We start from the raw sequence: 21,413 nt of genomic DNA, 5'->3' as shown, positions 1-21,413 counted from the left end.
CAGGTATATTCATGATAACATGTAATACTTACAGTATTTTGCTGTATTTTGGTCCTTTTAAGCATTACCGGAACTTCCTTCCTGGGCGCATTGATTTCACATAGCAACTTAGAAATGAATGCCTGCCTACACCTAGCGTTAGCTTTTCTATACTCAAAAACAAAAACACACCAGCAGTGGCGGTAGCTCCAATATGTAGCCTTACCTTTTTAGTAGTGGTCTCAGGCACTGTGAGTGCGGCTCTGACGCCCTGCGGGTGAGCGTGTGGTGAAGCTAGTTGCTAGCTGGCTAGTAGTGAGCCGGTGTGGTGTGGCGAGGTGTCAATGCGCCAGTAACATAGTTCCATTGGCGTAACAATGTTAATAATAATAATAATAATGTCTTCATGTTTCACATAAGGATTGTGGATGATGGGCAAAATTCCAAAAAATGTGCAGTTTTCCTTTAAAGTATGCTTCCTCTGTATGAGTATAAAATTGTATGGGTATAAAAACCTCGGTTTTCGTATGCCGCAGTTACCGTATGAGTCATTTTTTGATGAAAATTTTGTCTCAGTTTTCGTACAATATTGCATCTAACAAAACTGGTGTGTTGGCTCTGTACGGTGTCATTCCACAAAGTGTCCAAACACATCGCCCTACGCGGTCCATGAAATTTGCATTAAGTGTGATTATATATTCTCATTATTTTTAAATAGTTTTCTGCATGTAAAACTGCAATTATTCGCTACAATATGGTCATTGAATTTACATTTCCTTTGGAAAAAATTGCCTCGGTTTTTTCAGTTTTTGTCTGAACTCTTGCAATTTTTCAACTGGTCTGAAAATTTTGACCAGGAGTGTATGTCAAGAAGAAAGCATGGCCTGCAAGACAACCACAGGGATTTATTACTCCTTCATTTCATTCTTCTAGTTAATCATGAGTCTATTTTGTCTTTCATGCGTTCTGTGTGTTTAAACGTTTTTTTCATTACTCATCTCTGATGTGCATTTGCCTTCATGTTTTCGGTGTGTAAAGCTGAGACGTTTTGTACTGAAAAAGTGGAAGTGATGTCCTCCCCCAGGATGACCTAATCACACATGAAATGCTGACTCGCTTGCAAACGACAAGTGAGAACAAAAATGGGCATGATGGGAAAATGTGGGGATTGTTTGTGTGGAGGATGGCCGCAGAATTACCAGTATGACATCCGATTGAGAAAAGTCATGTGCTGCTGCCAACAACCTGTGTTCCCTATTGAAACTAACCACACACACACACACACACGTTTACACTCGCACACACACACACACAAACAAGCACACACCCACAGAGATCCTCAAATGTTTTTGTTTTTCTTACGCTCTTGGGTTTTTATTATTTGTTTTCACTTTCACTCTTACAAACGTCACAGTTCAGAGTCACTCCTGTTGTATGTACAATGAGGCAATCCCTGCTGAAAAGTTGTTTGTAGCTGAGAAGCTATATAAAATAACTCCAAAAGTGTGTCGTGTAAACGCATTAGTCAAATGCAGTGGAACCGGCAGTGCTTTAAGTCATGTCAACCAATGTACTATTAATACTGTGGTGTGAAAAGGTTTTTGCCCCCTTCCTGATCTCTTCTTTTTGTGCATGTTTGTCACACTTAAATGTCTCAGATCATCAAGCAAATTTAAATATTCGTCAATGACAACACAACTGAACAAAAAATGCAGTTTTTCATTGAAACCTTTTAAAATTAAGGGAGCAAAAAAAAATCCCTATGTGAAGAAGTGTTGCCCCCCCCTGTTAAAACATAACTTAACTGATATTAATTTAGATCTATCAGTGTGGAAAAGGTTATAAAGACATTTCTAAAGCTTCGGGATTCCAGTGAACCACAGTGAGAGCCATTATCCACAAATGGGAAAAACATGGAAGAGTGGTGAACCTTCCCAGGAGTGGCCGGCCAACCAAAATTACCTACTGAGAGGAATGCTTTATTTAGTATTGAAGTATTTCTCACCACCTTGTGTTGTATATTTGTATCCGTGAGATTTCCAGCTCATTTTTTTCATCTATTATGAGCCCCCAAAATGTATTTCCGTTCACCCTTTCAGTGTCCACACCGTCAATTTGTATTTGCAGTTATCCTGTGAGCTTGCCTTGCTACGGCTGTCGGCGCTTCTAATTCGTATATTTCGGTGAGTTTGTACCTCTCACCAGCATTTCAGTTTGTCGGATCAAATTATGGAACAGATTGAGTGAGGAACTCAAACAAAGCACTAAGATGAGCCATTTCAAGAAGAAATACAGGCATTTGATTTTCGCAAAATACAAGAAAGTCTTGAACTTGTTCTGTCTATTTGTATTTAATGTGGCTTATTTTTTTATTATACTGATTATTATATAAAATTCTTATTTATTAAGATTGTGAGAAAACCCTGACATTCATATGACCGCATTGATACATTACTTATCACTTTTGTATGCATTAAAAAGACCACATGAAATACAGGAAGTGAATACGTGTACTGCAACAGATGTAAAATGGAAGGGGGGGTGGGATTAAATAAGCTTTGCTTCTTCCTACTCCTTTTGGACATGTGGAACTGTGAATTGTACTTTGTGATGTATCTCAAAACATTCAAAAATGTTATCAAATTCTTCTCAATAAGAGAGGAGAAATATGACCTTAGGGAGAAATGTAATTTAAAACACTCAACGACACCAAAAACTTTCAGCATTTCAGTATGTGGAATGTAATTATGGAACGGATTGCGTAAGGAACTCAAACAATGCACTAAAATGAGCCATTTCAAGAAACGATACAAGCAGTTGGTGTTGACAAAGTAAAAGGAAGAAGAGACCGCAACCGCTGTGTACATGTAATGCTATGTCTAACCACTACTACACTTACAACTCTTCATTTTTTTGTGAGAACATTGTCTGTACTCACTCATCATCCAGCTATGTTTCTGTCAACTATTAGCCTTTTCATCTACTGTCTTATCATTTGTCTGTGTATTTAAAACTGGCAAAGAGTACATTTCGAATACAGGAAGTGAACACTTACTATTATACTCCTAAGCTGATGCACTACTGCTGGGAGATACTGTTCAATTCCTCCTCGTCTCCCACAGCATGCTCACACGGATCTTTTCACTGGTTTTATGGTGTGCTCCCTCGCGCTGTTTCTTTCTCCACTCATGTCTTTGTGCTCCCTCGCAGATGGACTTTGGCTTTTGACTTGCATGGACTTAAGGCACGCCCTGGTGGTTCTCAACCTCCGCTCCTACAATAGAGTTGTCCCTATTCAAGTGACTCTCCCTCATGGTGCGCACTTTTGCCATCGCCTTGTTGTCAATTTATGTTGTGTTACACCATCTGATTACCACATCGGAGTCCTAGGGCCACATTGAAAAAAAAAACAAAAATCGGAGATTTCGAGAATAAAGTCGTAAATTTATGACAAAAAAGTAGTACATTTACGACTTTAGTCTCGCAAATAAAGTTGTGATTAGTCGCAAATTTACGAGAATGAAGAAGTGGGAAATTTACAAGAATAAAGCCATGATATTATGTGTCGGAGGGATGCCTGTTAGGACGGAGTATTAAAATAATCGGATTTTTCAAGAATATAGCCGTAAATTTACGAGAACAAAGTCGTGCATTTACGACAAAAAAAGTAACTTTATGTTCCAGGCGCTGCCTGAGACAGCGATGAAAAGGGGGGACTTATGTGACCTTTGGCCTTTGGCATGTGGAGGGGGCGGGGTAAGGAAGGTGGAAGTGAAAAGGGCGAGACATGCTAATCTGTTGTAAATCTGTTTTGCTGCCACGTTATAAATAAAAGCTTGACGAAGGTTTCCTTCCTTCCTGAAGAGCGATGCTCTATTTTCCCTCCGACACGTATGACACGTAATATTATGACTTTATTCTCAACAATAAAGTCGCAAATTTACAAGAAAAAAGTAGCAAATTTATTACTCCTTTACTCATTTTTCAGAGTATTTTTTTTCCAATTTGGCCGTAATACTCAATAGTCTGTCGTACCCACCACCTCTACGCTATGGAACTGTTGTTATGAAGTCAGGAAGTGTCTTTGTTTACTTCATGACGTCATAAACCCCAATGCAAATTGAAATCAGATGTAGTAATAGGCAGTGTGTCACCGCCTTGCATGCTTACTTAAGGACATGCTGGTGCCCCTCACCATGCTGGAGTTTCAGCTCCATACATTCCAGGCATGATGCTATGCCCCCCCCCCCCGACTATTTTTGTATATTATATACTATATTAAGTTATATAGACTATATTAAGTTATACTTTGAGCAGTTACTACCTTGTAATTAACGTGAGTGCCACCGCCACGCGAGATAGGGAGAGGTTTCACCACAGTGCATAACATGCAGGTGACGGATGTTCTGCTGCCTGTCAGGACGAGTCTTGCTGGAGAAGTGATATGCCATCTTCTAGAACGCGTCAAAAGCAATATTTAGTTTGACGTCACCCCGCCCCGGCACACATGACTACTACAAGCGTTCTGTCTCTTAGGGGTCTTTTAAATTGTGGCTCTCCGAAGTTACTGATGACAAAAAGTTCTCCAATCCGTTTCTTCAGACGTCACTCGTCATGTTGGACCAGGTTGGGACAGAGTGCGCCCGTGTGAGCGCAGAGATACGACCCAAGACCAAAAGCATAGTTCGGGTAGAAGCACCGGTGATGGAGAACAGCACCAGGAAGAGAGTGAACGAGAAAGATGGGCTGACTTTATTACCAAAGAAGCTTCTAGTGGCGTTGGACCTTCTGTGCCTCGTCCTTGGTAAATATCTACCAACCACTTTTCTAAGGTTTTTCATCAACCAAGGTCAGTGTTCTTTATTTGTGTCATGACACCCACTGTAGGAGCTCTTTCACAAATCAGTGCCTTTACAAAGAATATTAATGTCATTTTTCTGCTTAAATGACATTATTAATATCAAGTGTGTGCAATCTTTTTACCGAGCTGTTAAAATACGAGCATAAGTGTGGCGATGTACACTTTTACGCAACTGCAAATAATGACTATAACTATTAAAATAATCACTTTTGACACTTAATAAAGTGACTATTGTGCATACATAGTACATACACACGTTAAAACTGACAACGATCAACAATGTAAACACACACGCCTCAATGCACGTGGTGCATCTTAATTACAACACATCTGAAAAGCGAATTTATTTCACTGGTTCAAAAGGTGAAACTCGTATATGCTATACATTCGCAACACACACAGACGAACATTACAAGCGTTTCGTAATTTCTTAATCACTTTGATTTGATTGTTGCCGACAGCTAATTAAAACGCCAAATTCAGTATTTTATCAAACTTGGAACATTGTCAGTATTGTGAACTACTGCTTCGAGCTCTAATCAGCTAATTAACCACTTTAAGCCTTTAAATGGCCTCTTGTGATATTCAATGTATTGATATGCACCTGTAGGTTGCGCTGCAGGTGTACTTAATGCAGTGTCTGGTGCGTGTACGCTGTACAGCAGGGCTCTTCAATTAAAATTGACGAAGGTCACATCACCCTCCAACCAGTGCTTCTCAAATAGAGGCAGGGAGGACTTTCAGTATTAGTGCAGACATGCCAGCATGTTTGAATTTGTCCTACTCAGGATGCAATGTGACTCTTGACAGAAAATAACTCAGAACCACTGCCCTACAACACACTTATTTTGGAACCTAAATTGCATTTAAAAGAAAACAGGACCAAATTTCACATAAGAATAAAAAGTCTGACTATACAAACAATGAATGAACACAAGAGTCTTATTTTTAAGTCAAATAAAACTGCACGGGTTTCTCTGACGGACTAATATTAAATAATAACAATTTAACAAGTGTCTCTGGAGCAGCAAAACCGCAACAGCACATCCTTAAAGTTTCACATTTAATGGTATTGTTGTATCTGACATTGGGATTTGCCTGAATTTGACACACAATTCCTCATTTTGTTTACCTTTGAGTGATTAACAAGGCTGATTTGTACCGTCATATAATGGGCATATGTTTAAAGCAAATTGTGAACTATTTAATTTAGGTTTTTGTGTTGAGCTTTTTCCATGTTTTGTCATGCATTTTTTCAACACAGATGTTGAACAGCTACTGACTGTACTTTCAGGGTCTCCATCCTCAGTGTAATTTTAGGTTTGTCGTCTTGTTTTTTCTTGGTGTAAACTTTTTAGGCTCGGTTGTTTCGCCTCCCCCATGCACATGTATGGCTCTTGTTTCCCGACCAAGCATGCTCTCCAGCTCTGTGCCAGCTGGTTTGTGCATTGCCCAGGGAATTCTACTGTTTCCATGGCAACCGCAAGTTCTCAGGGTAGAGCAGAGTTGATGGGGAATCAGGGGAATTGTGTTCTCTATAAATAATATGCATGATCCCTATGTGTGCGTGTGTTTATGATGACTGTCCCTCGCTCCCATGGTCAAAATATGCAGGAGGTGACAGGAAGAGGTTATGCACACGCTGACTGGATGAAGAGGCAGTATGCTTCAACAGACTTCTTTCAGACTAGACGTGCTGAAAGCAGAGAGTTGTGCATCGCCTCATCTTTGTGTGTGCAGGCATGTGAGACCAAGAGAGGCATAGAAGGGTATTGGGGGGTGATTGGGGTTGTTGGTGGTTGGCAGGCAGTGTCAGGCTGCTTCTGGCTCTGCTTTGTTCCAGCATTCACTCTTTGTTTTCGAGGAAAGAGTTGAGATGAAGTCACAAACAATCCTCCTTTCTTTCTCCAGCTTGTACACAATGTAACCTAATTGTAGCTATTCCATTTGAACTTGTCCACATTCCAGATTCCGCATATATTCATTCAGGAAACGGGAGCATTCTAGCAAGTTCCTTCAATCCCACTGGAGCCATGTAGTGACCTACACATTCCTCTCAGTAGTCCAATGAGCTAGTTTCTCCAGAGAAAAACTCAAGGCCCGCAACATTACCTTACTGTAAAACTACAAGTTTGACCTTTTGTCGGTTCCTCATTATGGTACATTCCCTGTCTGTCTCTCATTCTTTTCTTTAGTAGACCTTATCATTGCTATCTGATCAAGGGGATGCTTAGGGGATTGCTTAAAAAGTGAGATGAAGGGTTTATAGAATTCAAATGTCTATGTACTGCGTATGGCTGTCCCTTGAGGCACAGCTATAGTTTGTCCGTAGTGTTGTTAACTAACCACAACAAACAAGGGATCACTGTAATCCTATTAATTAGGGGTGGGCGATACTGTATATGTTGGTATCGATACCAAGAAAATACAGGGCCAGTACTGCTACTAATACTTTTTTACTTTTAATTTTTCATTGCAGTATTATTGGATCATTTTGTGATTTTACCTTTGATTTGTTGATTGTAATCAGAATAAAACACAGGATTTTAGACAAACAATGAATTCCCAATTGATAAATTGAATAACCTGAGACACTATAACAATATCATTCAATGCAGACTCAGCGAAACTGCTGGATTTTAAGACGTCCACCGTCACGTCCATCAATTTGTGCATGGCACCAGAAATTTCTGAAGACAAGGACAGTGTTTTGGCCAGAGGGACGAGTGGACAACCAACAACCATTCTGAGGAAAACATAGAGAAATGCAATGCGATTAAAAACTTTGATAAACACTGAGTTCGAAGAACCAATGTAACATACCTCATCAATTTCTTTTGGACATGCTGTAGAATAAATCCCCACTTTTCACGGGAGTTTGATTGTACACCAACCAAAGAATGGCAAAAATCAATAAAAATGTGTCTTTGTGACACGGTTCTCTCTCTCGCCTTCAAACCCTGCTGCTAGCTTGACATTGACGTTCTTCTCTGGTATCAGATCAACAGTTGCATTAAAGTGAGCATTGTAATTATAAGATTAGATTCAGCTCCGGAACCCTCTCTCTTAAATTGCCATGAAAGCTATCGTAAATTCCGGTGAATAAACTTTGAACCCCTCAGCTTATAAACCAGAATTGATGGTATATGCTTGTGGCTATATACTAAATGCACAATCATGATTTCATCCCTAAATATGCCTCACACACTTATTAAAACACATTTTAAATGCTAACATGTGCAGGTACTCACCACTAATGAATGATAATGTAAGATGATCAATAGAACAGGTGAGTCAGTCACGAGCTAGCATGTCTCACAGCAACAGTGCATTCAAAGTGCAAAATCTCCACGCTTTGTGAAAAATATCAGTGAAGCATAAAGACATGGACGTGTAAAAACCATGGCCTTTTTAAACGGTGGTACATATATGCTGTATATTTGACCTGAAATTAATACATATTTGTAAATTATTACCGACTTGGGGTGATTGACATGTTTCTTGCGGAGTCGTGAATGTGCAGGATCCAATGTATGTACTTCCATTCACCCAACTTTTTTCTAGAATGTCTTTTAATTTGACAAGCCCGAACCGTATTGACTTATAATTAGTCATCATGGTTGACTGCAGCTACAGCATAAAATGATATTTATTTGACAGCCATTACTCAGAACAATAGGAAAGTCTGAGGAACTGAGTAAAGATCTAACTAAGAAGGATAATTGCCTCTTGGCGCCATTTTTAAACAGTCCAACATCATTTGTTCAAACAATGGTGCAAGTTATTTGTGAGAAGACCCTCAAATGATGGGGCATATGTTAGAATGTTCAGGAACAAAACAGGAACCATGCTGCATGGAAGCTTAATACAGCTGTACCAGCAGTGTCACAGTGAAGCCAGTTAGGATATTTCCCATTTCCCAGTAGTCTGGAATGTACGTAACATTAGTGCTCAACATTACATCATTGCTGCATAAGGATTTTACCTTTTAATCTTGCAGTAAATGTCTAGTCAATGTTCATACATGTATGGACTGAAATCCATCCTGAGCATTTTGTTCTTGGTGTGAACTTGAATCCATTCAGAAATGATGACAATATGGGACGCTGTTGTAATACTAACATTGGGCCTCATTCATGAAACGTTCTTACGCACAAATGTGTTCTTAAAGCCTTCTTACGAAGATTTTTGGCATTCACGAAACGTGTTCTTAACTCACAGTTCTTAGATCTAAGAACAAATTCTACGAACGCTCAGGAGGACTCTTACGCACAAGCAAAGCTCGCACTTTCAATGCGCAATCGCCCTCATGATGGATTTTGCAACCTGATCCCAAAAAATGTAGTGCAAATAAAATATCCCAACAATTATTTATCATCAAAACAACTAAAATATACTCCATCGATAAATACATATTCAAATCCCTGCGCTGCGCAGAGAGAGAATGTAAAGGGACCATGTAGATTTATTTGCTGAAAGCGACGAATATTTGATGTCCCGCTTCAGGCTTCAGGCTTCCCTCTCTGTTCTTGCAGGTGTGAAGGCTCATCAGAATAACATCGCAATGAAACGTGGTGTGTCTATTGCGCACGTAGCACCCCCAGATAACGACGTGCGCCCCCAGCCACGTCTTGAGCCAGAGCACGGGGCTGCTGTATTAATTAGGCAGCGTCTAATCAAATGTAACCACAGAAAAAATACATTGTCACACACAAACTATGTATTTTGACTTTATTTTTCCATCATGATTGTGTAAATATTTTCTAGAGTTTCCGAAATGGTTTGGTTTCTGATTGATGGCCCGCCTCCCGTTTCCTCCAGATCCCTCCGGTGCAGTCCAATCTTTTTTTTTTTTAGTCTATTTTAAGTCAAAACACTTCTTTTTAACCTCTGCGGTGGTGCGTTTCTCCGTGGAAACGGCATTTATGTTTCCTGCAATGATGCTCCATGCCGACTCTTTTTGGATGGCCTGATGACCGGTGGATACACGTGAAAATAAGGTGGTCTTGTGTCAGGTCACTCCTTGTAAAAGCACCTCTATTTCAGTAGAATTGAAGTTTTTCTTTCATTTGTTGTCCAGCTGCTCCTCAGTCTTGCCCTTGCGTGTTGCCATCGCCGCCTCCAGCTGCCTGTTGCGCACGGCACATTTTTTACCTTATATAGGAAATAATAGGCGGTGACCTATGCAAATTAGGGCTCACATGCACGGGCATCCCCGTTGGCATTCATCAACCTAAGAACACCGGTGCGAACGATTATCCCTACTTAAGAACGTGTCGTGAATGTGGCGCAGTTTCCAACCCGCGCCTTCTTAAGTACACTTCTTAAGAAGACTTTTAAGAAGATGTTCGTGAATGAGGCCCATTGATCCTGGTCTCACCTTTCTGCCCCTCTCAGCTTCCATCCCTTTCTTTGTGTCTGAGCTGAAGGCAGTGGGTCCGTACAGAAGAGGTTTTATTTGTGGAGACTGCAGCATCACCTACCCTTACCTGCGCTCAGAGGCCGTACCAGATGAAGTCCTCATCGTTGCTGGCATCCTCATCACGGGCCTCACAGTGAGTACTAAGTAGTCAGCAATTTGATTAAACTCCGGTCCTCTTAACATGGTGGTTGTGTTCACATGTCCACCGGAAGATCGCTTTTGGGGAGTGTTACCGGGTGCGTTTCTTAAGTGCCACCTCCAAGGCCTTCGTCAGGAACAAGTATGTGACCTGTCTGTACAAGGAGTTGGGCTGCTTCCTGTTTGGCTGCTGCGTGGGTCAATCGCTGACAAACATGGCCAAGCTGAGCGTGGGCCGTCTGCGGCCGCACTTTCTGTCTGTGTGTGGGGTCACGTATGCATTGCTCAACTGCACACCAGGAACGTATGTAGAAAAAGTCAACTGCTCCAGTAATGACCATCGCTTGATAGAGGAGGCCAGGTGTGTGTTGTGTGATGTTTGTCCACCCATGTGTCCTTTCCTTCCTCCATCCATCCTCCATCATCCAACCATCTGTCCACCACTCCTGCCATCCATTTATAGCATTTGATCTTTCTATACCTCGAAACGGTGCTTATGAAACCAATACAGTGGAATCTCAGTTAGCGTCTGCCCTCATGGTTTGCGTGTTTTTCAAAAATTCCTGCCAAAATTTTGCCTCGGTGCGGTTAGCGTACAATATGGCACGCATCTTGTCCTGTCATTAATACACTGCATGAATCCCACTGTTCTTAAAGTTCCTAATATATTTCTATCACCAATATGAGCATAGCTTGCTAACAAAATGGCAAAGTCCGCTACATCGCCCGTCTATGATGTCATCAGTGGTTGACTCAAAAATGTTAACGCAAAAGACATTTTTATAGTTTTGCAATTGTAGTTTTACATGCATAAAACAATTCTGATTGCATATAAATACTCATGAAAGGAATGAGTGAACATTTAAGGTTACTTTCACCTTCATTGAAGATGTGACTGTTCCCAGGTAGCAAGACACAACACAGTCATGAGTTATTTCTCGAAATCAATAGTGTTTCTCAACTTTATCAAAATGCTGTCAACTTTCTTTGGCTCTATTTTGGGTTGCAGAACATGGTTAGAGGGACAAACAAAAAAGACAGCGTCAGGTCACATCACTGACTGTGACTGGAGTCTGTGTAGGGGATGTTGGGCAAGGGTTAGGGGAAGACAAGGGACCAAGATGTAGCCACTTCATCCACTTCATCGCCTGTTACCGTAGTGGTAGATGGGACAGATAGTCAGCTGGTGCAGGAATAGCAGAGTAACTGCAGTAAAAGTATCTTTATGTATGGTTGTTATTACTGCAGAAATAATGGTGCTAATAATAATATTAATATTAAGTATCAAAGATGCTGAAAACAGACCATGCATGCATGCTAGTGTGAGTGATTAAGTGTGATAAAATTTGTCGCTTTAGCCATTATTGCTAGTTCCCCCTGGGGGTGCAGCGCCACCCCCACACTCCGGAGGGCATCGAGGGCCCAGCTCTGACGCCCCCAGCTCTGATTCGGTTAGCGTCCTTTCCGATTAGAGTCAACCCTTCTGAAACAAATGAATGACTCTAACCAAGGCTCCACTGTATATCCTTGTGTCAAAGTTGTAAACACTCTTCCTCTCATCTTTTTAGGAAGTCCTTCTTCTCTGGCCATGCCTCCTTTGCCATGTACACAATGCTCTATTTAGCTGTAAGTATAGAAGCATTTTCTATCTCTATTACCACACTGTGCCTCCATTTTCCAATTACTGCCCCTCGGTAGCGAGGGAGCGCAGAGAAAAGTAGAGCCATCACCAGTCCAGTGAGCAGCATAAGGGTGAACAAATGAGAATGAAGGGGGCAAAAAAAAGACTGAAAGGAGAAATGAGAAACACAGAGGTCGCTTTGTTTCACTGTGGAAGGCGCGTGACCCCAGCTCGCGGTTTCACTCTTCTCCTCTATTGTTTGGGGGGGGGGGGATGAGCGAGGTGTGCTGCATTTTGATGTGCCCACGGAGGACTGCCTTTGAGCATGTCGACCACTTAATGCTAACATATGTCTGTTCTGTTTGCTGTTTGGTTTGTCATGTTTTAAAACACTGAGGTTGAGATGTATTCAATTTTACACTAATTGGATTTGACACATATAACAGAAAAGCTAACATGGAGATGTTTTGTTCAGCATATATTGGTAATGGTAATGCCATCCATTCATCTTTTTCGACTTATTCGAGGTCGGGTGGCGGGGGCAGCAGCCTAAGACTTCCCTCTCCCCGGCTACTTTGTCCAGCTCCTCCGGGTGGATCCCGAGGCGTTCCAAGGCCAGACATACGTGTCCTGGGTCTTCCCCAAGGCCTCCTACCGGTCGAACGTGTCCTGAACACCTCCCCAGTGAGGCGTCCAAGAGGCATCCAGACAGGATGCCCGAGTCACTTAACTGGCTCCTCCCGATGTGAAGGAGCAGCAATTTTACTCTGAGCTCCTCTCGGATGACTGAGCACCTCACCCTATCTCTTAGGGTGAGTCCAGCCACCTTATGGAAGAAACTAATTTTCTCTGCTTGTATCCGTGATCTTGTTCTTTCGGTCACAGCCCAAAACTTATGACCATAGGTGAGGGTGGGAGCGTAGATCGACGGGTAAATTGACTGGCTCAGCTTTCTCATCACCACGACTGTCCAGTACAGCGACCGCATTACTGCAGACCCTGCATCGGTCTGCCTGTCGATCTCACGCTCCAACCTTCCCCTACTCGTAAACAAGACCCTGAAATACTTAAACTCCTCCATCTGGGGCAAGACCTCACTCCGAACCCGAAGGATCCAATCCACCCTTTTCTGAGTGAGAACCATGTCCTCAGATTTGGAGATGATGAGTCTCATCCTAGAAGCTTCACACTCAAGCTGCAAACCTCTGAAGGTCCTGATGGAGCCATCAGGACCACATCATATGCAAATCATATGCAAATAACAGAGACAAGACCTTAAGGCCCCACACTGGACCCCCTTGATGCCTTGGCTGCGAATAGAATTCTGTCCATGAAAATTATGAACAGAATCTGTGACAAAGGGCAGCCTTGGCGGAGGCCAACGTCCACCGGAAGCAGGCCCGATTTACTGCTGGCAATGCGAACCAGGCTCCTGCTCTGGTTGTACAGGAACCAAATGGCACGTAGTAGCATGCCACCAATCCTGTACTCCGGCTGCACCAACCACAGGACATGGCAAGGGACACAGTCAAATGCCTATTCCCAAGTCCACAAAGCACATGTAGACCGGTTGGGCAAACTCCCATGAACCCTCCAGTGCCCTTGCAAGGGTGTAGAGCTGGTCCAGTGCTCCACGACCAGGACGAAAACCACATTGCACCTGCTGTAGCTGAGGTACGACTAACGGTCGTACTCTTCTCTCCAGCACCCTGGAATAGACTTTCCCAGGGAGTAGGAGTAGAGTTGTGTTATTCAGTCAAGAGACGGGTGGTTTACTTTACGTTCTTTATTGTCAACATTGTCGTGCTGCTCAACCGGGTCATCTTGATTACATCACTACTACTATAATGACACCTAACATGAAATCCTGTTTACAGTTATGTTGCACAAAAGCACTATCATTGGTTTTGCACCACTCCTGGTTGTATTCTGGTTAAAATATTCCAAATATTCATCCACTTCCTATACCGCTTGCTCTCATTAGGGTCACAGGTAAGCTCGAGCCTATCCCAGCTAATGGCTGCAAAATATAAACTATGGTTTGTTTCACCCCATCGCCATATCGAGATAATGTCAATATTGTGAGCCATGTATCGCAAATTGTACTGTATTGTGAAGTACCCTGAAATTCCCAGCCCTAAATGTAATATTGGATATGTTAAGCTATGTTCAAATTTTTGTTGGTTTTGTCAGGAGCGGGGAGCTGTCGAGTGCTTGACCCACGGTATGCAGAGACAGGAGGCGTATATGTGCACATACTAATATTTGAATAACAAAACAAAAAACACTACTCAGACTAGCGCAGGAAAAACGGAACAAAAAAGTGACAGGGAAAAAAAGCTCTGTGACAACAAGCAACTGGAACAGTGACAGGGTCGTGAAATGTTCAGGTGACAGCGAAGAGTAACAAGTCAATGAGCCAGCGCCGTACCTGTGACGAGGCTGGGCTTTCAACCACCACTAACTGCGATGGTAAACAGCTGTGTACGACTCCACTGGGGTAAAGCGAATCTCCAAAATAAGAGCACAGGACAGGAAGTGATTACTCCTGTCCTGCAGAACATGACAGGTTTATAACAAACTATGGAAAGTTCATAACATTTGCAAAAGTAATGTTTAGATTTATATTATATTTACATACTTTATATTTAATATTTATAGTGATGGTTTAAAAGACGGAAGCTGTAGTACCGCCCTACAATTGTCTTACTTTTGATGACACACGTTCAGGCACACTCACATCAATGTTTTTGGGGCAGTTTTATCTTCAGACGCGGCTGACGTGGCGCGGGGCTCGCTTGTTGAGGCCCATGCTGCAGTTCTTCCTGTTTTTGCTGGCCATCTACACTGGCATAACCCGCGTCAATGACAACAGACACCACCCGTCGGATGTACTAGTTGGCTACATACTGGGAGCCCTCACTGCATACTGGGTGGTGAGTTTAGCCCGTTTCCTTGTCTTGTTGCCCGTGTTAAATGTGTTAAAAACTTGTCAGGCCTTCTATGTCTTTCTTTTTTTTTTTAAGCCCATTTCCTTGTCTTATTTTCTATGTTAATTATCATCAATCATGTTTCTTGTCAGGCTTTCTACATCTCGTCCATGTTCAAAAGACCAAGCTCGACTCCGTGTCAGATTGAGACCCAAGACAACCCCTTATCAGCACATCACAGCGTCTGCTAAAGCTCGTCTCCACCTCCCTCCGTGCCGGCAGCGGCATCCAGCAGCCAGCAGCGTGGTGTGATTCAAAAAAAGATCGACAGAATGTGAGACTATTTCCTGTGAAGTAAAACCTCATACCTCAGCATTTTGGACAAGAACAAGGGGGAGCGGGCAGCAGAGGATGTGACATAACTGAATGTGACAGAAAGAGTACACAGCAATACAGTCATTTGCCTTATGGGTTGGTGCCTCTGTTGTTGTTGCCATGATAACAGAGCACCGACTTTCATGGTCATTTAAGGTAGATTTGCATCTCATGGTTTCTTTGCCTTAGCACTGTTCTTTAGGGGACGCAATAATAGGACCTTGTGATTCTGGAGATGACTTGGTCATTCACCAAATACCGGTGGTCCTCTGTTTATGACGTTCCGTGGTTAGAAACAAAAAAACTTGATTACCTCCGCTAAGCGCAAGCGCAGCACGGAGGTTACGTTTTTGCTGGCATTTGTCTGTTTGTTTGTTTGTGTTCAAAATAACATGAAAAGTTCTGAATGGATTTGGATGAGCAGAGAGGATAAACGCCCGCCAATACTGGCCTTTGGTCCTAACCGCGCAACTGTGACCATCATTAAGGATAAAGATTATTGAAGGCTAAGGGTTGTTTTAAAAAAAAAAAAAAAAGTTTCATTTAATTTTTGTATATATTCTTTTTATTACTGTATTTGATATGTCCTTCACGTGTTCTGTGTACAATGTGAGTGACTTAGGAGTTAATTTAGGGATAATTTAGGTATGACTGACAACTTACACTAAAACTGGACTTACACCACAGTCTAGGACAGCGGTCGGCAACCCACGGCTCCAGAGGCACATGCGGCTCTTCAACCTCCTTGTTGCTGAGCTCCATGAGGTTTTTTTAACACCGAAGCTGAGGAAATGTGCAAGAAATATCCGACTCACCGCAAATCAGTGAATGCATCCACACTGCGTTATGACTGCTGATTGGATGAGCAAGGGAACGGGGAGGAGGCCGGTGTGTGTTCTCAGTCAGTCAGACCTGTGTTGCCAATTTGCCGACTTTGTCGCTAAATCCGGCGACATTCCAAGCCTTTTTGGCGACATATTTTCTCAAAAGCGACTAGCGACAAATCTAGCGTCGTTGGGAGATTTTTCTGGTATTTTGGAGACGTGAAAGTGAAAGCACGTATTGTTATGCCGTTTGTGTTCTCACTGACCAGCAGTGGGTGCTGCTGAGAGGTCTGCCCCGCCCCAATGCAGTCACAAGCAGGTCAGTACACAGTCAGCTCCTGTGGCACACTGAGAGCACAGTGGAGCGCTACACATCCATGAATCACGCATGCGCAAGGTGGGATGCTGCTGTGGTGGATCTCACCCTGTTTTACAGAGCGGGATGTAAAACGTGAATGTTTCTTAGTTACTACACATTACACTCAAACTTCATTGGGACTCGCTTACTTACCTGTCAGTGTGTCAGAACGTGTGATGGAAGAACGTTGTGTGATAAATGAAACAAGTAGTCCTGACTGCAAGATAAAAGGTGGAGGCTGGGGGCCAGTCCGGTTGTAATTATTACGCTGTCTCGACTTTGAAAGGCGCTGGCAGAGATAAAATATTACAATTATTTTATTTTGATGAAGTGATGGCCAATTTTAAATGAACAAACCAAGAATCAAGTTTATTTGTAGTTCTAAACGCAATTAAGGTGTTTTTATTCACTTTCTTGTCTCTCCTAAGAGATTATGCTTTTTTCCTACAGCATCTGTTACATCATCATATGCAAATTAGTCATTGATGTCATCCAGCGACTTCTAGGACGATAGCTACCTTTCTTACTGAGGAGTTGGCAACAGTGAGTCAGACAGGAAAAAGACGTCTTAACAGCGAGCTACCCCCGCGGTAAGCCATCGTATCGTTGAAAGACATTTTCAAAACCAGCGCTCAGCTTTTTCTGAAAAGTACCCAACTGCAGATGGGTATAGGGGAACGATTTCGGAACTGCGTACGGTTGAACAGAGCAAACATACTTTGAAGAAGTGGATGAAGGCTCCAAACTCAACTGCAGCTGCCAGCGTTGTGACTGCACTGCAGACTAGAGCGTGGCCGTTCACAGATGGAGAGTACATGAAAGAATCTTTCCTAAAAATATCACAGCGCTTATTCTCCAAATTAAAGAAATAAACAAATTGAAAATGAGAGAAATGCCCCTCCCTGCAAAGACAGTCAAGGACAGGATCAAGTGAAAGAATGGCAACATCAACAGCAGGCAAATTGATTATTTCAGTGCAAGCATACTGAATTGCCTGTGATGAGTCAAGTGATGTAAATGATACTGAGCAGAAAGAACCGATGTGCAGATATGTCATTTCTGCTTTTGTATGTTAAAGTTGGCTACGTTTTGTTAATTTTGCACAAATACGGGAATGACTCAAAAAAAAGCCTACATAGTTCAGTGTTTAAATGATTTCAAAGTAGGCCTCCACATGCACTCTGCACTTCTGTTAGTTGAATTCTGTTTTTGTAACAGGTGCAATTTTAAAAAGATTAAAACTTTTAAAAGTTTATAAGCTGGGTCATGTTTTGTGGTTCCAGACCATTTTTCTTTACTGGAAGAGGAGGCAAAAAGGATGTTTTGATGCTAAAGGTTGCCAAGCCCAGGTCTAGGAAAATAACTCGTTCGTAACCAAGGACCACCTGTATGTGCACATTTTGTATTTCTGAAAGCGTTTGATGTGCGCTCCTGATAAAAAACATTTTAAGACAAGTAGAAAAATTGCAAGAATTTACATTTTGCACCTAAGGAGGTTCTAAGTAGAGTTTCAAAATGCAAAAAGATGAAATGGGAGTGAGAAAAAAAATTAAAGTGAAATAGACTGTTTATTAGCTGATCAAACGTTGATACGTGAGACCAAAGCTAAAAAAAAAATTAAAAAAAGGCTCAGTAATGAGTAGCTGCACCGTTTTTGTTAATCACCTCAAAAACTGATTTGGGCATGCTTGATGTCAGTGTTTCCAGGAGGCTAGTGGGAATGTTGCACCAGGTGGTGAAGGTGGCTTCACAGAGGACATCCACTGTCTGAACTGATGTCCATTTTTGGAAACCTCCCTCGCTATCCATCCCCAAATGTTCTCACTTGGATTTAGATCCAAAAAAGTGGCATTATTGTTCTGGAAGAAGTCTTTTGCCAGGCGGGCATCGTGGACTGCAGCGTTGTCCTGTTGAAAAACCCACTCATTACCACACAGACGAGGGCCTTCAGTCATGAGGGAGCTGCTTTGACGCCCCTGCACAACTTGAATCTCCATTGTTCCATTGAAGAAAAAAGCACCACAGATCATGATGGCGCCCCCTCCACTGTCGTGTGTGGAAAACATCTCAGGGGTGGGATCTCCTTGTCATGTCAGTAAAGATGGAAGCCATCAGGACCCAGGATCGTCCCGTGTCTTGACGAACAGTCAATCGGATCCAAATTTTTTGGGGGTCTACCACTTCTTTGTTCCGTAACCCTCAGGATCTTTTAAGAAGTTTCAAATAACTGGCTTAGTGCGTTCAACATCAGCAGCAATGGCACACTGCGAGAGGCCTTGCTTACGCAGCTCAACAATCCGATGCCGTCAAGATTTTTGCACAGATGCTGGCGTTTAAAGGCTCTGGTCTCATACATTTGACCAGAAGATGAACAGCCTATTTCACATTAATAGTTGCTTGAAATGCTTTGCTTACTCAAAAATGTTTTTGTCTCACTCTCATGTATTCTTTTTGCATTTGAAGTTCCACCTAGAACCTCCCTAAGATCCAATAGTGCAAAATGTAAATTCCTGGCATTTTTCTTAACATTTTGATCAGGAGTGGCTTATTTAAGTTGTATTACCACTAAGAAAGTAAAAAATATTTCATGCCAATATGTCAAACTAAATCAGTGAATGTAATTATGTTGGGAAGGGAGCCTACTAAGCCACTTTGTTTTCCTCGTACAGTATAGGATGTTGTTTCGGCACATGTTCTGTTTAATGTCAGATTTGAAATGACTAAAAGAATGTTTAGATCATCTGTTTAATCTTTATTCTTTCAGTTGTCAAATGTTTTTAAGCTGTGTATGTTATCAAAATATTACAGCTCAAGAATCAATAAATCATGAAAGATTTTTTTTTAAATAATTGTGTCCTTATTACCTACTCTACTTTAATTTTTGACAAAAATTAAATCTGAACTGGCGACGAGTCTGGGTGTAGTCCCCCTTTCACCCGATATAGTGTCACGGTCAGACTGTGGCAGCAAGGCGTGGTGGACCCAAGTCCAAGGGAGCACCGAATGCAACAATTAAATGATGCTCACCAAATACTGGAGAAATCAGGATCCACAAATGCAAAGTTACGGTTTGTGAAGTCCAAAATAAGCAATAAACACAGGGCAGTTAGCAGACTCACCACGACAAATGACAATTCGACAAAGACAAGACAGAAAACTGGGAACTAAATGCACTAATTACCGAACAAGACACATCTGGGGCTAAACATGAGAGGGATGATAGAGCTGATTGGAGGAAACACAAGGGTCAGGGCAAAACTCAGGATCCAAACACAACACAAACAAGGCCGCACGGACCACAGACAGCACAAACCAGAGCAGAGCGTGACATAGTGGTGGCAATTATACACCTATCGGTTCCCAAGTGGCGCACTCTGCATGACAGGTGGACTTGTTTGGGGTTTTTCTATGTTCTTCCATTATTACCTATTCGGTATCTTATTCCATGAATGTTCAATTTCTTAGATTCAGATAAACTTTTTAAGATATATTGAGTGGAAATTATGTTTCGACTGTCATCTGCATCTGTCATCTATGTCTTTTATTTTATTTCTGTTTCCTGTTTGTCTCTGTACGCTGTAACTTTACTTTGGTTAGAGAGCTGGGATCCAATCCCCCGTTTGCATCTCCGTATGCACTTAACGTGTCTACAGGATTTATTATCCTTTTGTGCGCATTCCTGTATCTTGTAGTTTGCTTGCTTTGCATTTCTGTGTAGTCCCACTCCGTGTGAGTTCACCTTTTAATAACATCATTCATAGACTGTACCAAAGGTTGACCAAACGTCCTGTTCTCCCATCCATCCATTTTCTATGCCGCTTATCCTCATTAGGGTCACGGGGGTATGCTGGAGCCTATCCCAGCTGACTTCAGGCGAGAGGCGGGGTACACCCTGGACTGGTCGCCAGCCAATCGCAGGGCACATATATGTAACAGATGCCAGCCAGTGAGGCTGTGCGAGTGTACGTTGGTAAACCTCACTCCCTCTGCCTTAAGAGCTGCGCTGAACACATGGCTGACAGTCCGAGCTATTAGCCGTGTGGTCAGCGCTCTCCCCTCCCATTACGAAGGTCCTGTGTTCAAACCCCGGTGCGGGCAGTGCGAAACAGGGCAGGTTACATATAGACAAACAACCATTCACACTCCCATTCTTCCCTATGGACAATTTAGAGTCTCCAGTTAACCTAACAAGATCTGTCCTGTTTTTTTACAAAATGTCCTGGTTTTCATTGTTTTTCATTGGGCCATTAAATCTAGAGGCATTAGGGCACTCTCCTGCATTGTTGCCACAAAAAGCCAAAAAATGTAAAACATGCATGGAGTCCTCTGACGCTTGCCCAGTTTAAGTTTCCTAAAATTGGGAACGTCATGCACGACTGTTCAAATTCCCAAATTCTTGCTTTTTCTCAAAAATGTTGGCAACAATCCAAAACTTAAACATTTGCCCTCGGGTTTTTGAACATTCTTCCTTTCACACTTGTGTGTTTGTGTTTGGTTTTTGATAGTATTTTGTAATATTAACAGTTTTCTATCCATACAGAAGAGGGATACTCACTAATTTGAGTGACATTGCCGGACTGGATTTTGGTAATCAAAATATGGTCACCCTAGACATTCACTGTCCCCTGAAATTAGATGGGGTAGGCTCCAGCTTCCTGTGACCCTGACAAGTGTCACAATGGATGGAATTCTCTTTCCAACATTTCCCAGCTAACGAAAGTTGTCACAATTGTTCTAATTCTTTGCAGCCTTACTAGCAGCAAATTATGGCACTAAAGTAATAGAAGTGTTCAAGAACAGTGGACTAAGTCCTGACTGTATTTCCGCTTATCACTTCCTCTTTTTATCTTAAAGTAATTGTTCCTTAAAACAAAAATAATTGTAAAAGTCCACACAGACAGACAA

At 42.1% G+C, this 21,413-nt stretch overlaps 1 protein-coding gene across 4 annotated transcripts; it reads left to right on the top strand.

Moving 5' to 3' along the window:
* The first annotated feature begins 4,404 nt into the window (after positions 1–4,404).
* Positions 4,405–19,331, top strand: LOC129182369 (phospholipid phosphatase 3-like). Of its 4 annotated transcripts, none has more exons than XM_054778379.1 (6): positions 4,405–4,783; positions 10,238–10,395; positions 10,475–10,761; positions 11,969–12,026; positions 14,781–14,957; positions 15,104–19,331. In XM_054778379.1, the coding sequence occupies exons 1-6, from the start codon at positions 4,594–4,596 to the stop codon at positions 15,200–15,202; spliced, it is 969 nt and encodes a 322-aa protein (XP_054634354.1). In that variant the 5' UTR covers positions 4,405–4,593; the 3' UTR covers positions 15,203–19,331. The 4 variants fall into 4 exon arrangements, 3 of the variants coding, with proteins under 3 accessions (XP_054634354.1, XP_054634353.1, XP_054634355.1); XM_054778378.1 differs by having other exon boundaries at positions 4,405–4,828; XM_054778380.1 differs by lacking the exon at positions 14,781–14,957 and having other exon boundaries at positions 4,405–4,828.
* Positions 19,332–21,413: the final 2,082 nt, after the last annotated feature.

Source organism: Dunckerocampus dactyliophorus, chromosome 6 (genome assembly GCF_027744805.1).
Source record: "Dunckerocampus dactyliophorus isolate RoL2022-P2 chromosome 6, RoL_Ddac_1.1, whole genome shotgun sequence".
NCBI lineage: Eukaryota > Metazoa > Chordata > Actinopteri > Syngnathiformes > Syngnathidae > Dunckerocampus > Dunckerocampus dactyliophorus.
The sequence above is the reverse complement of the archived record's forward strand: the minus strand, read 5'-3'. Positions and strand labels throughout refer to the sequence as shown.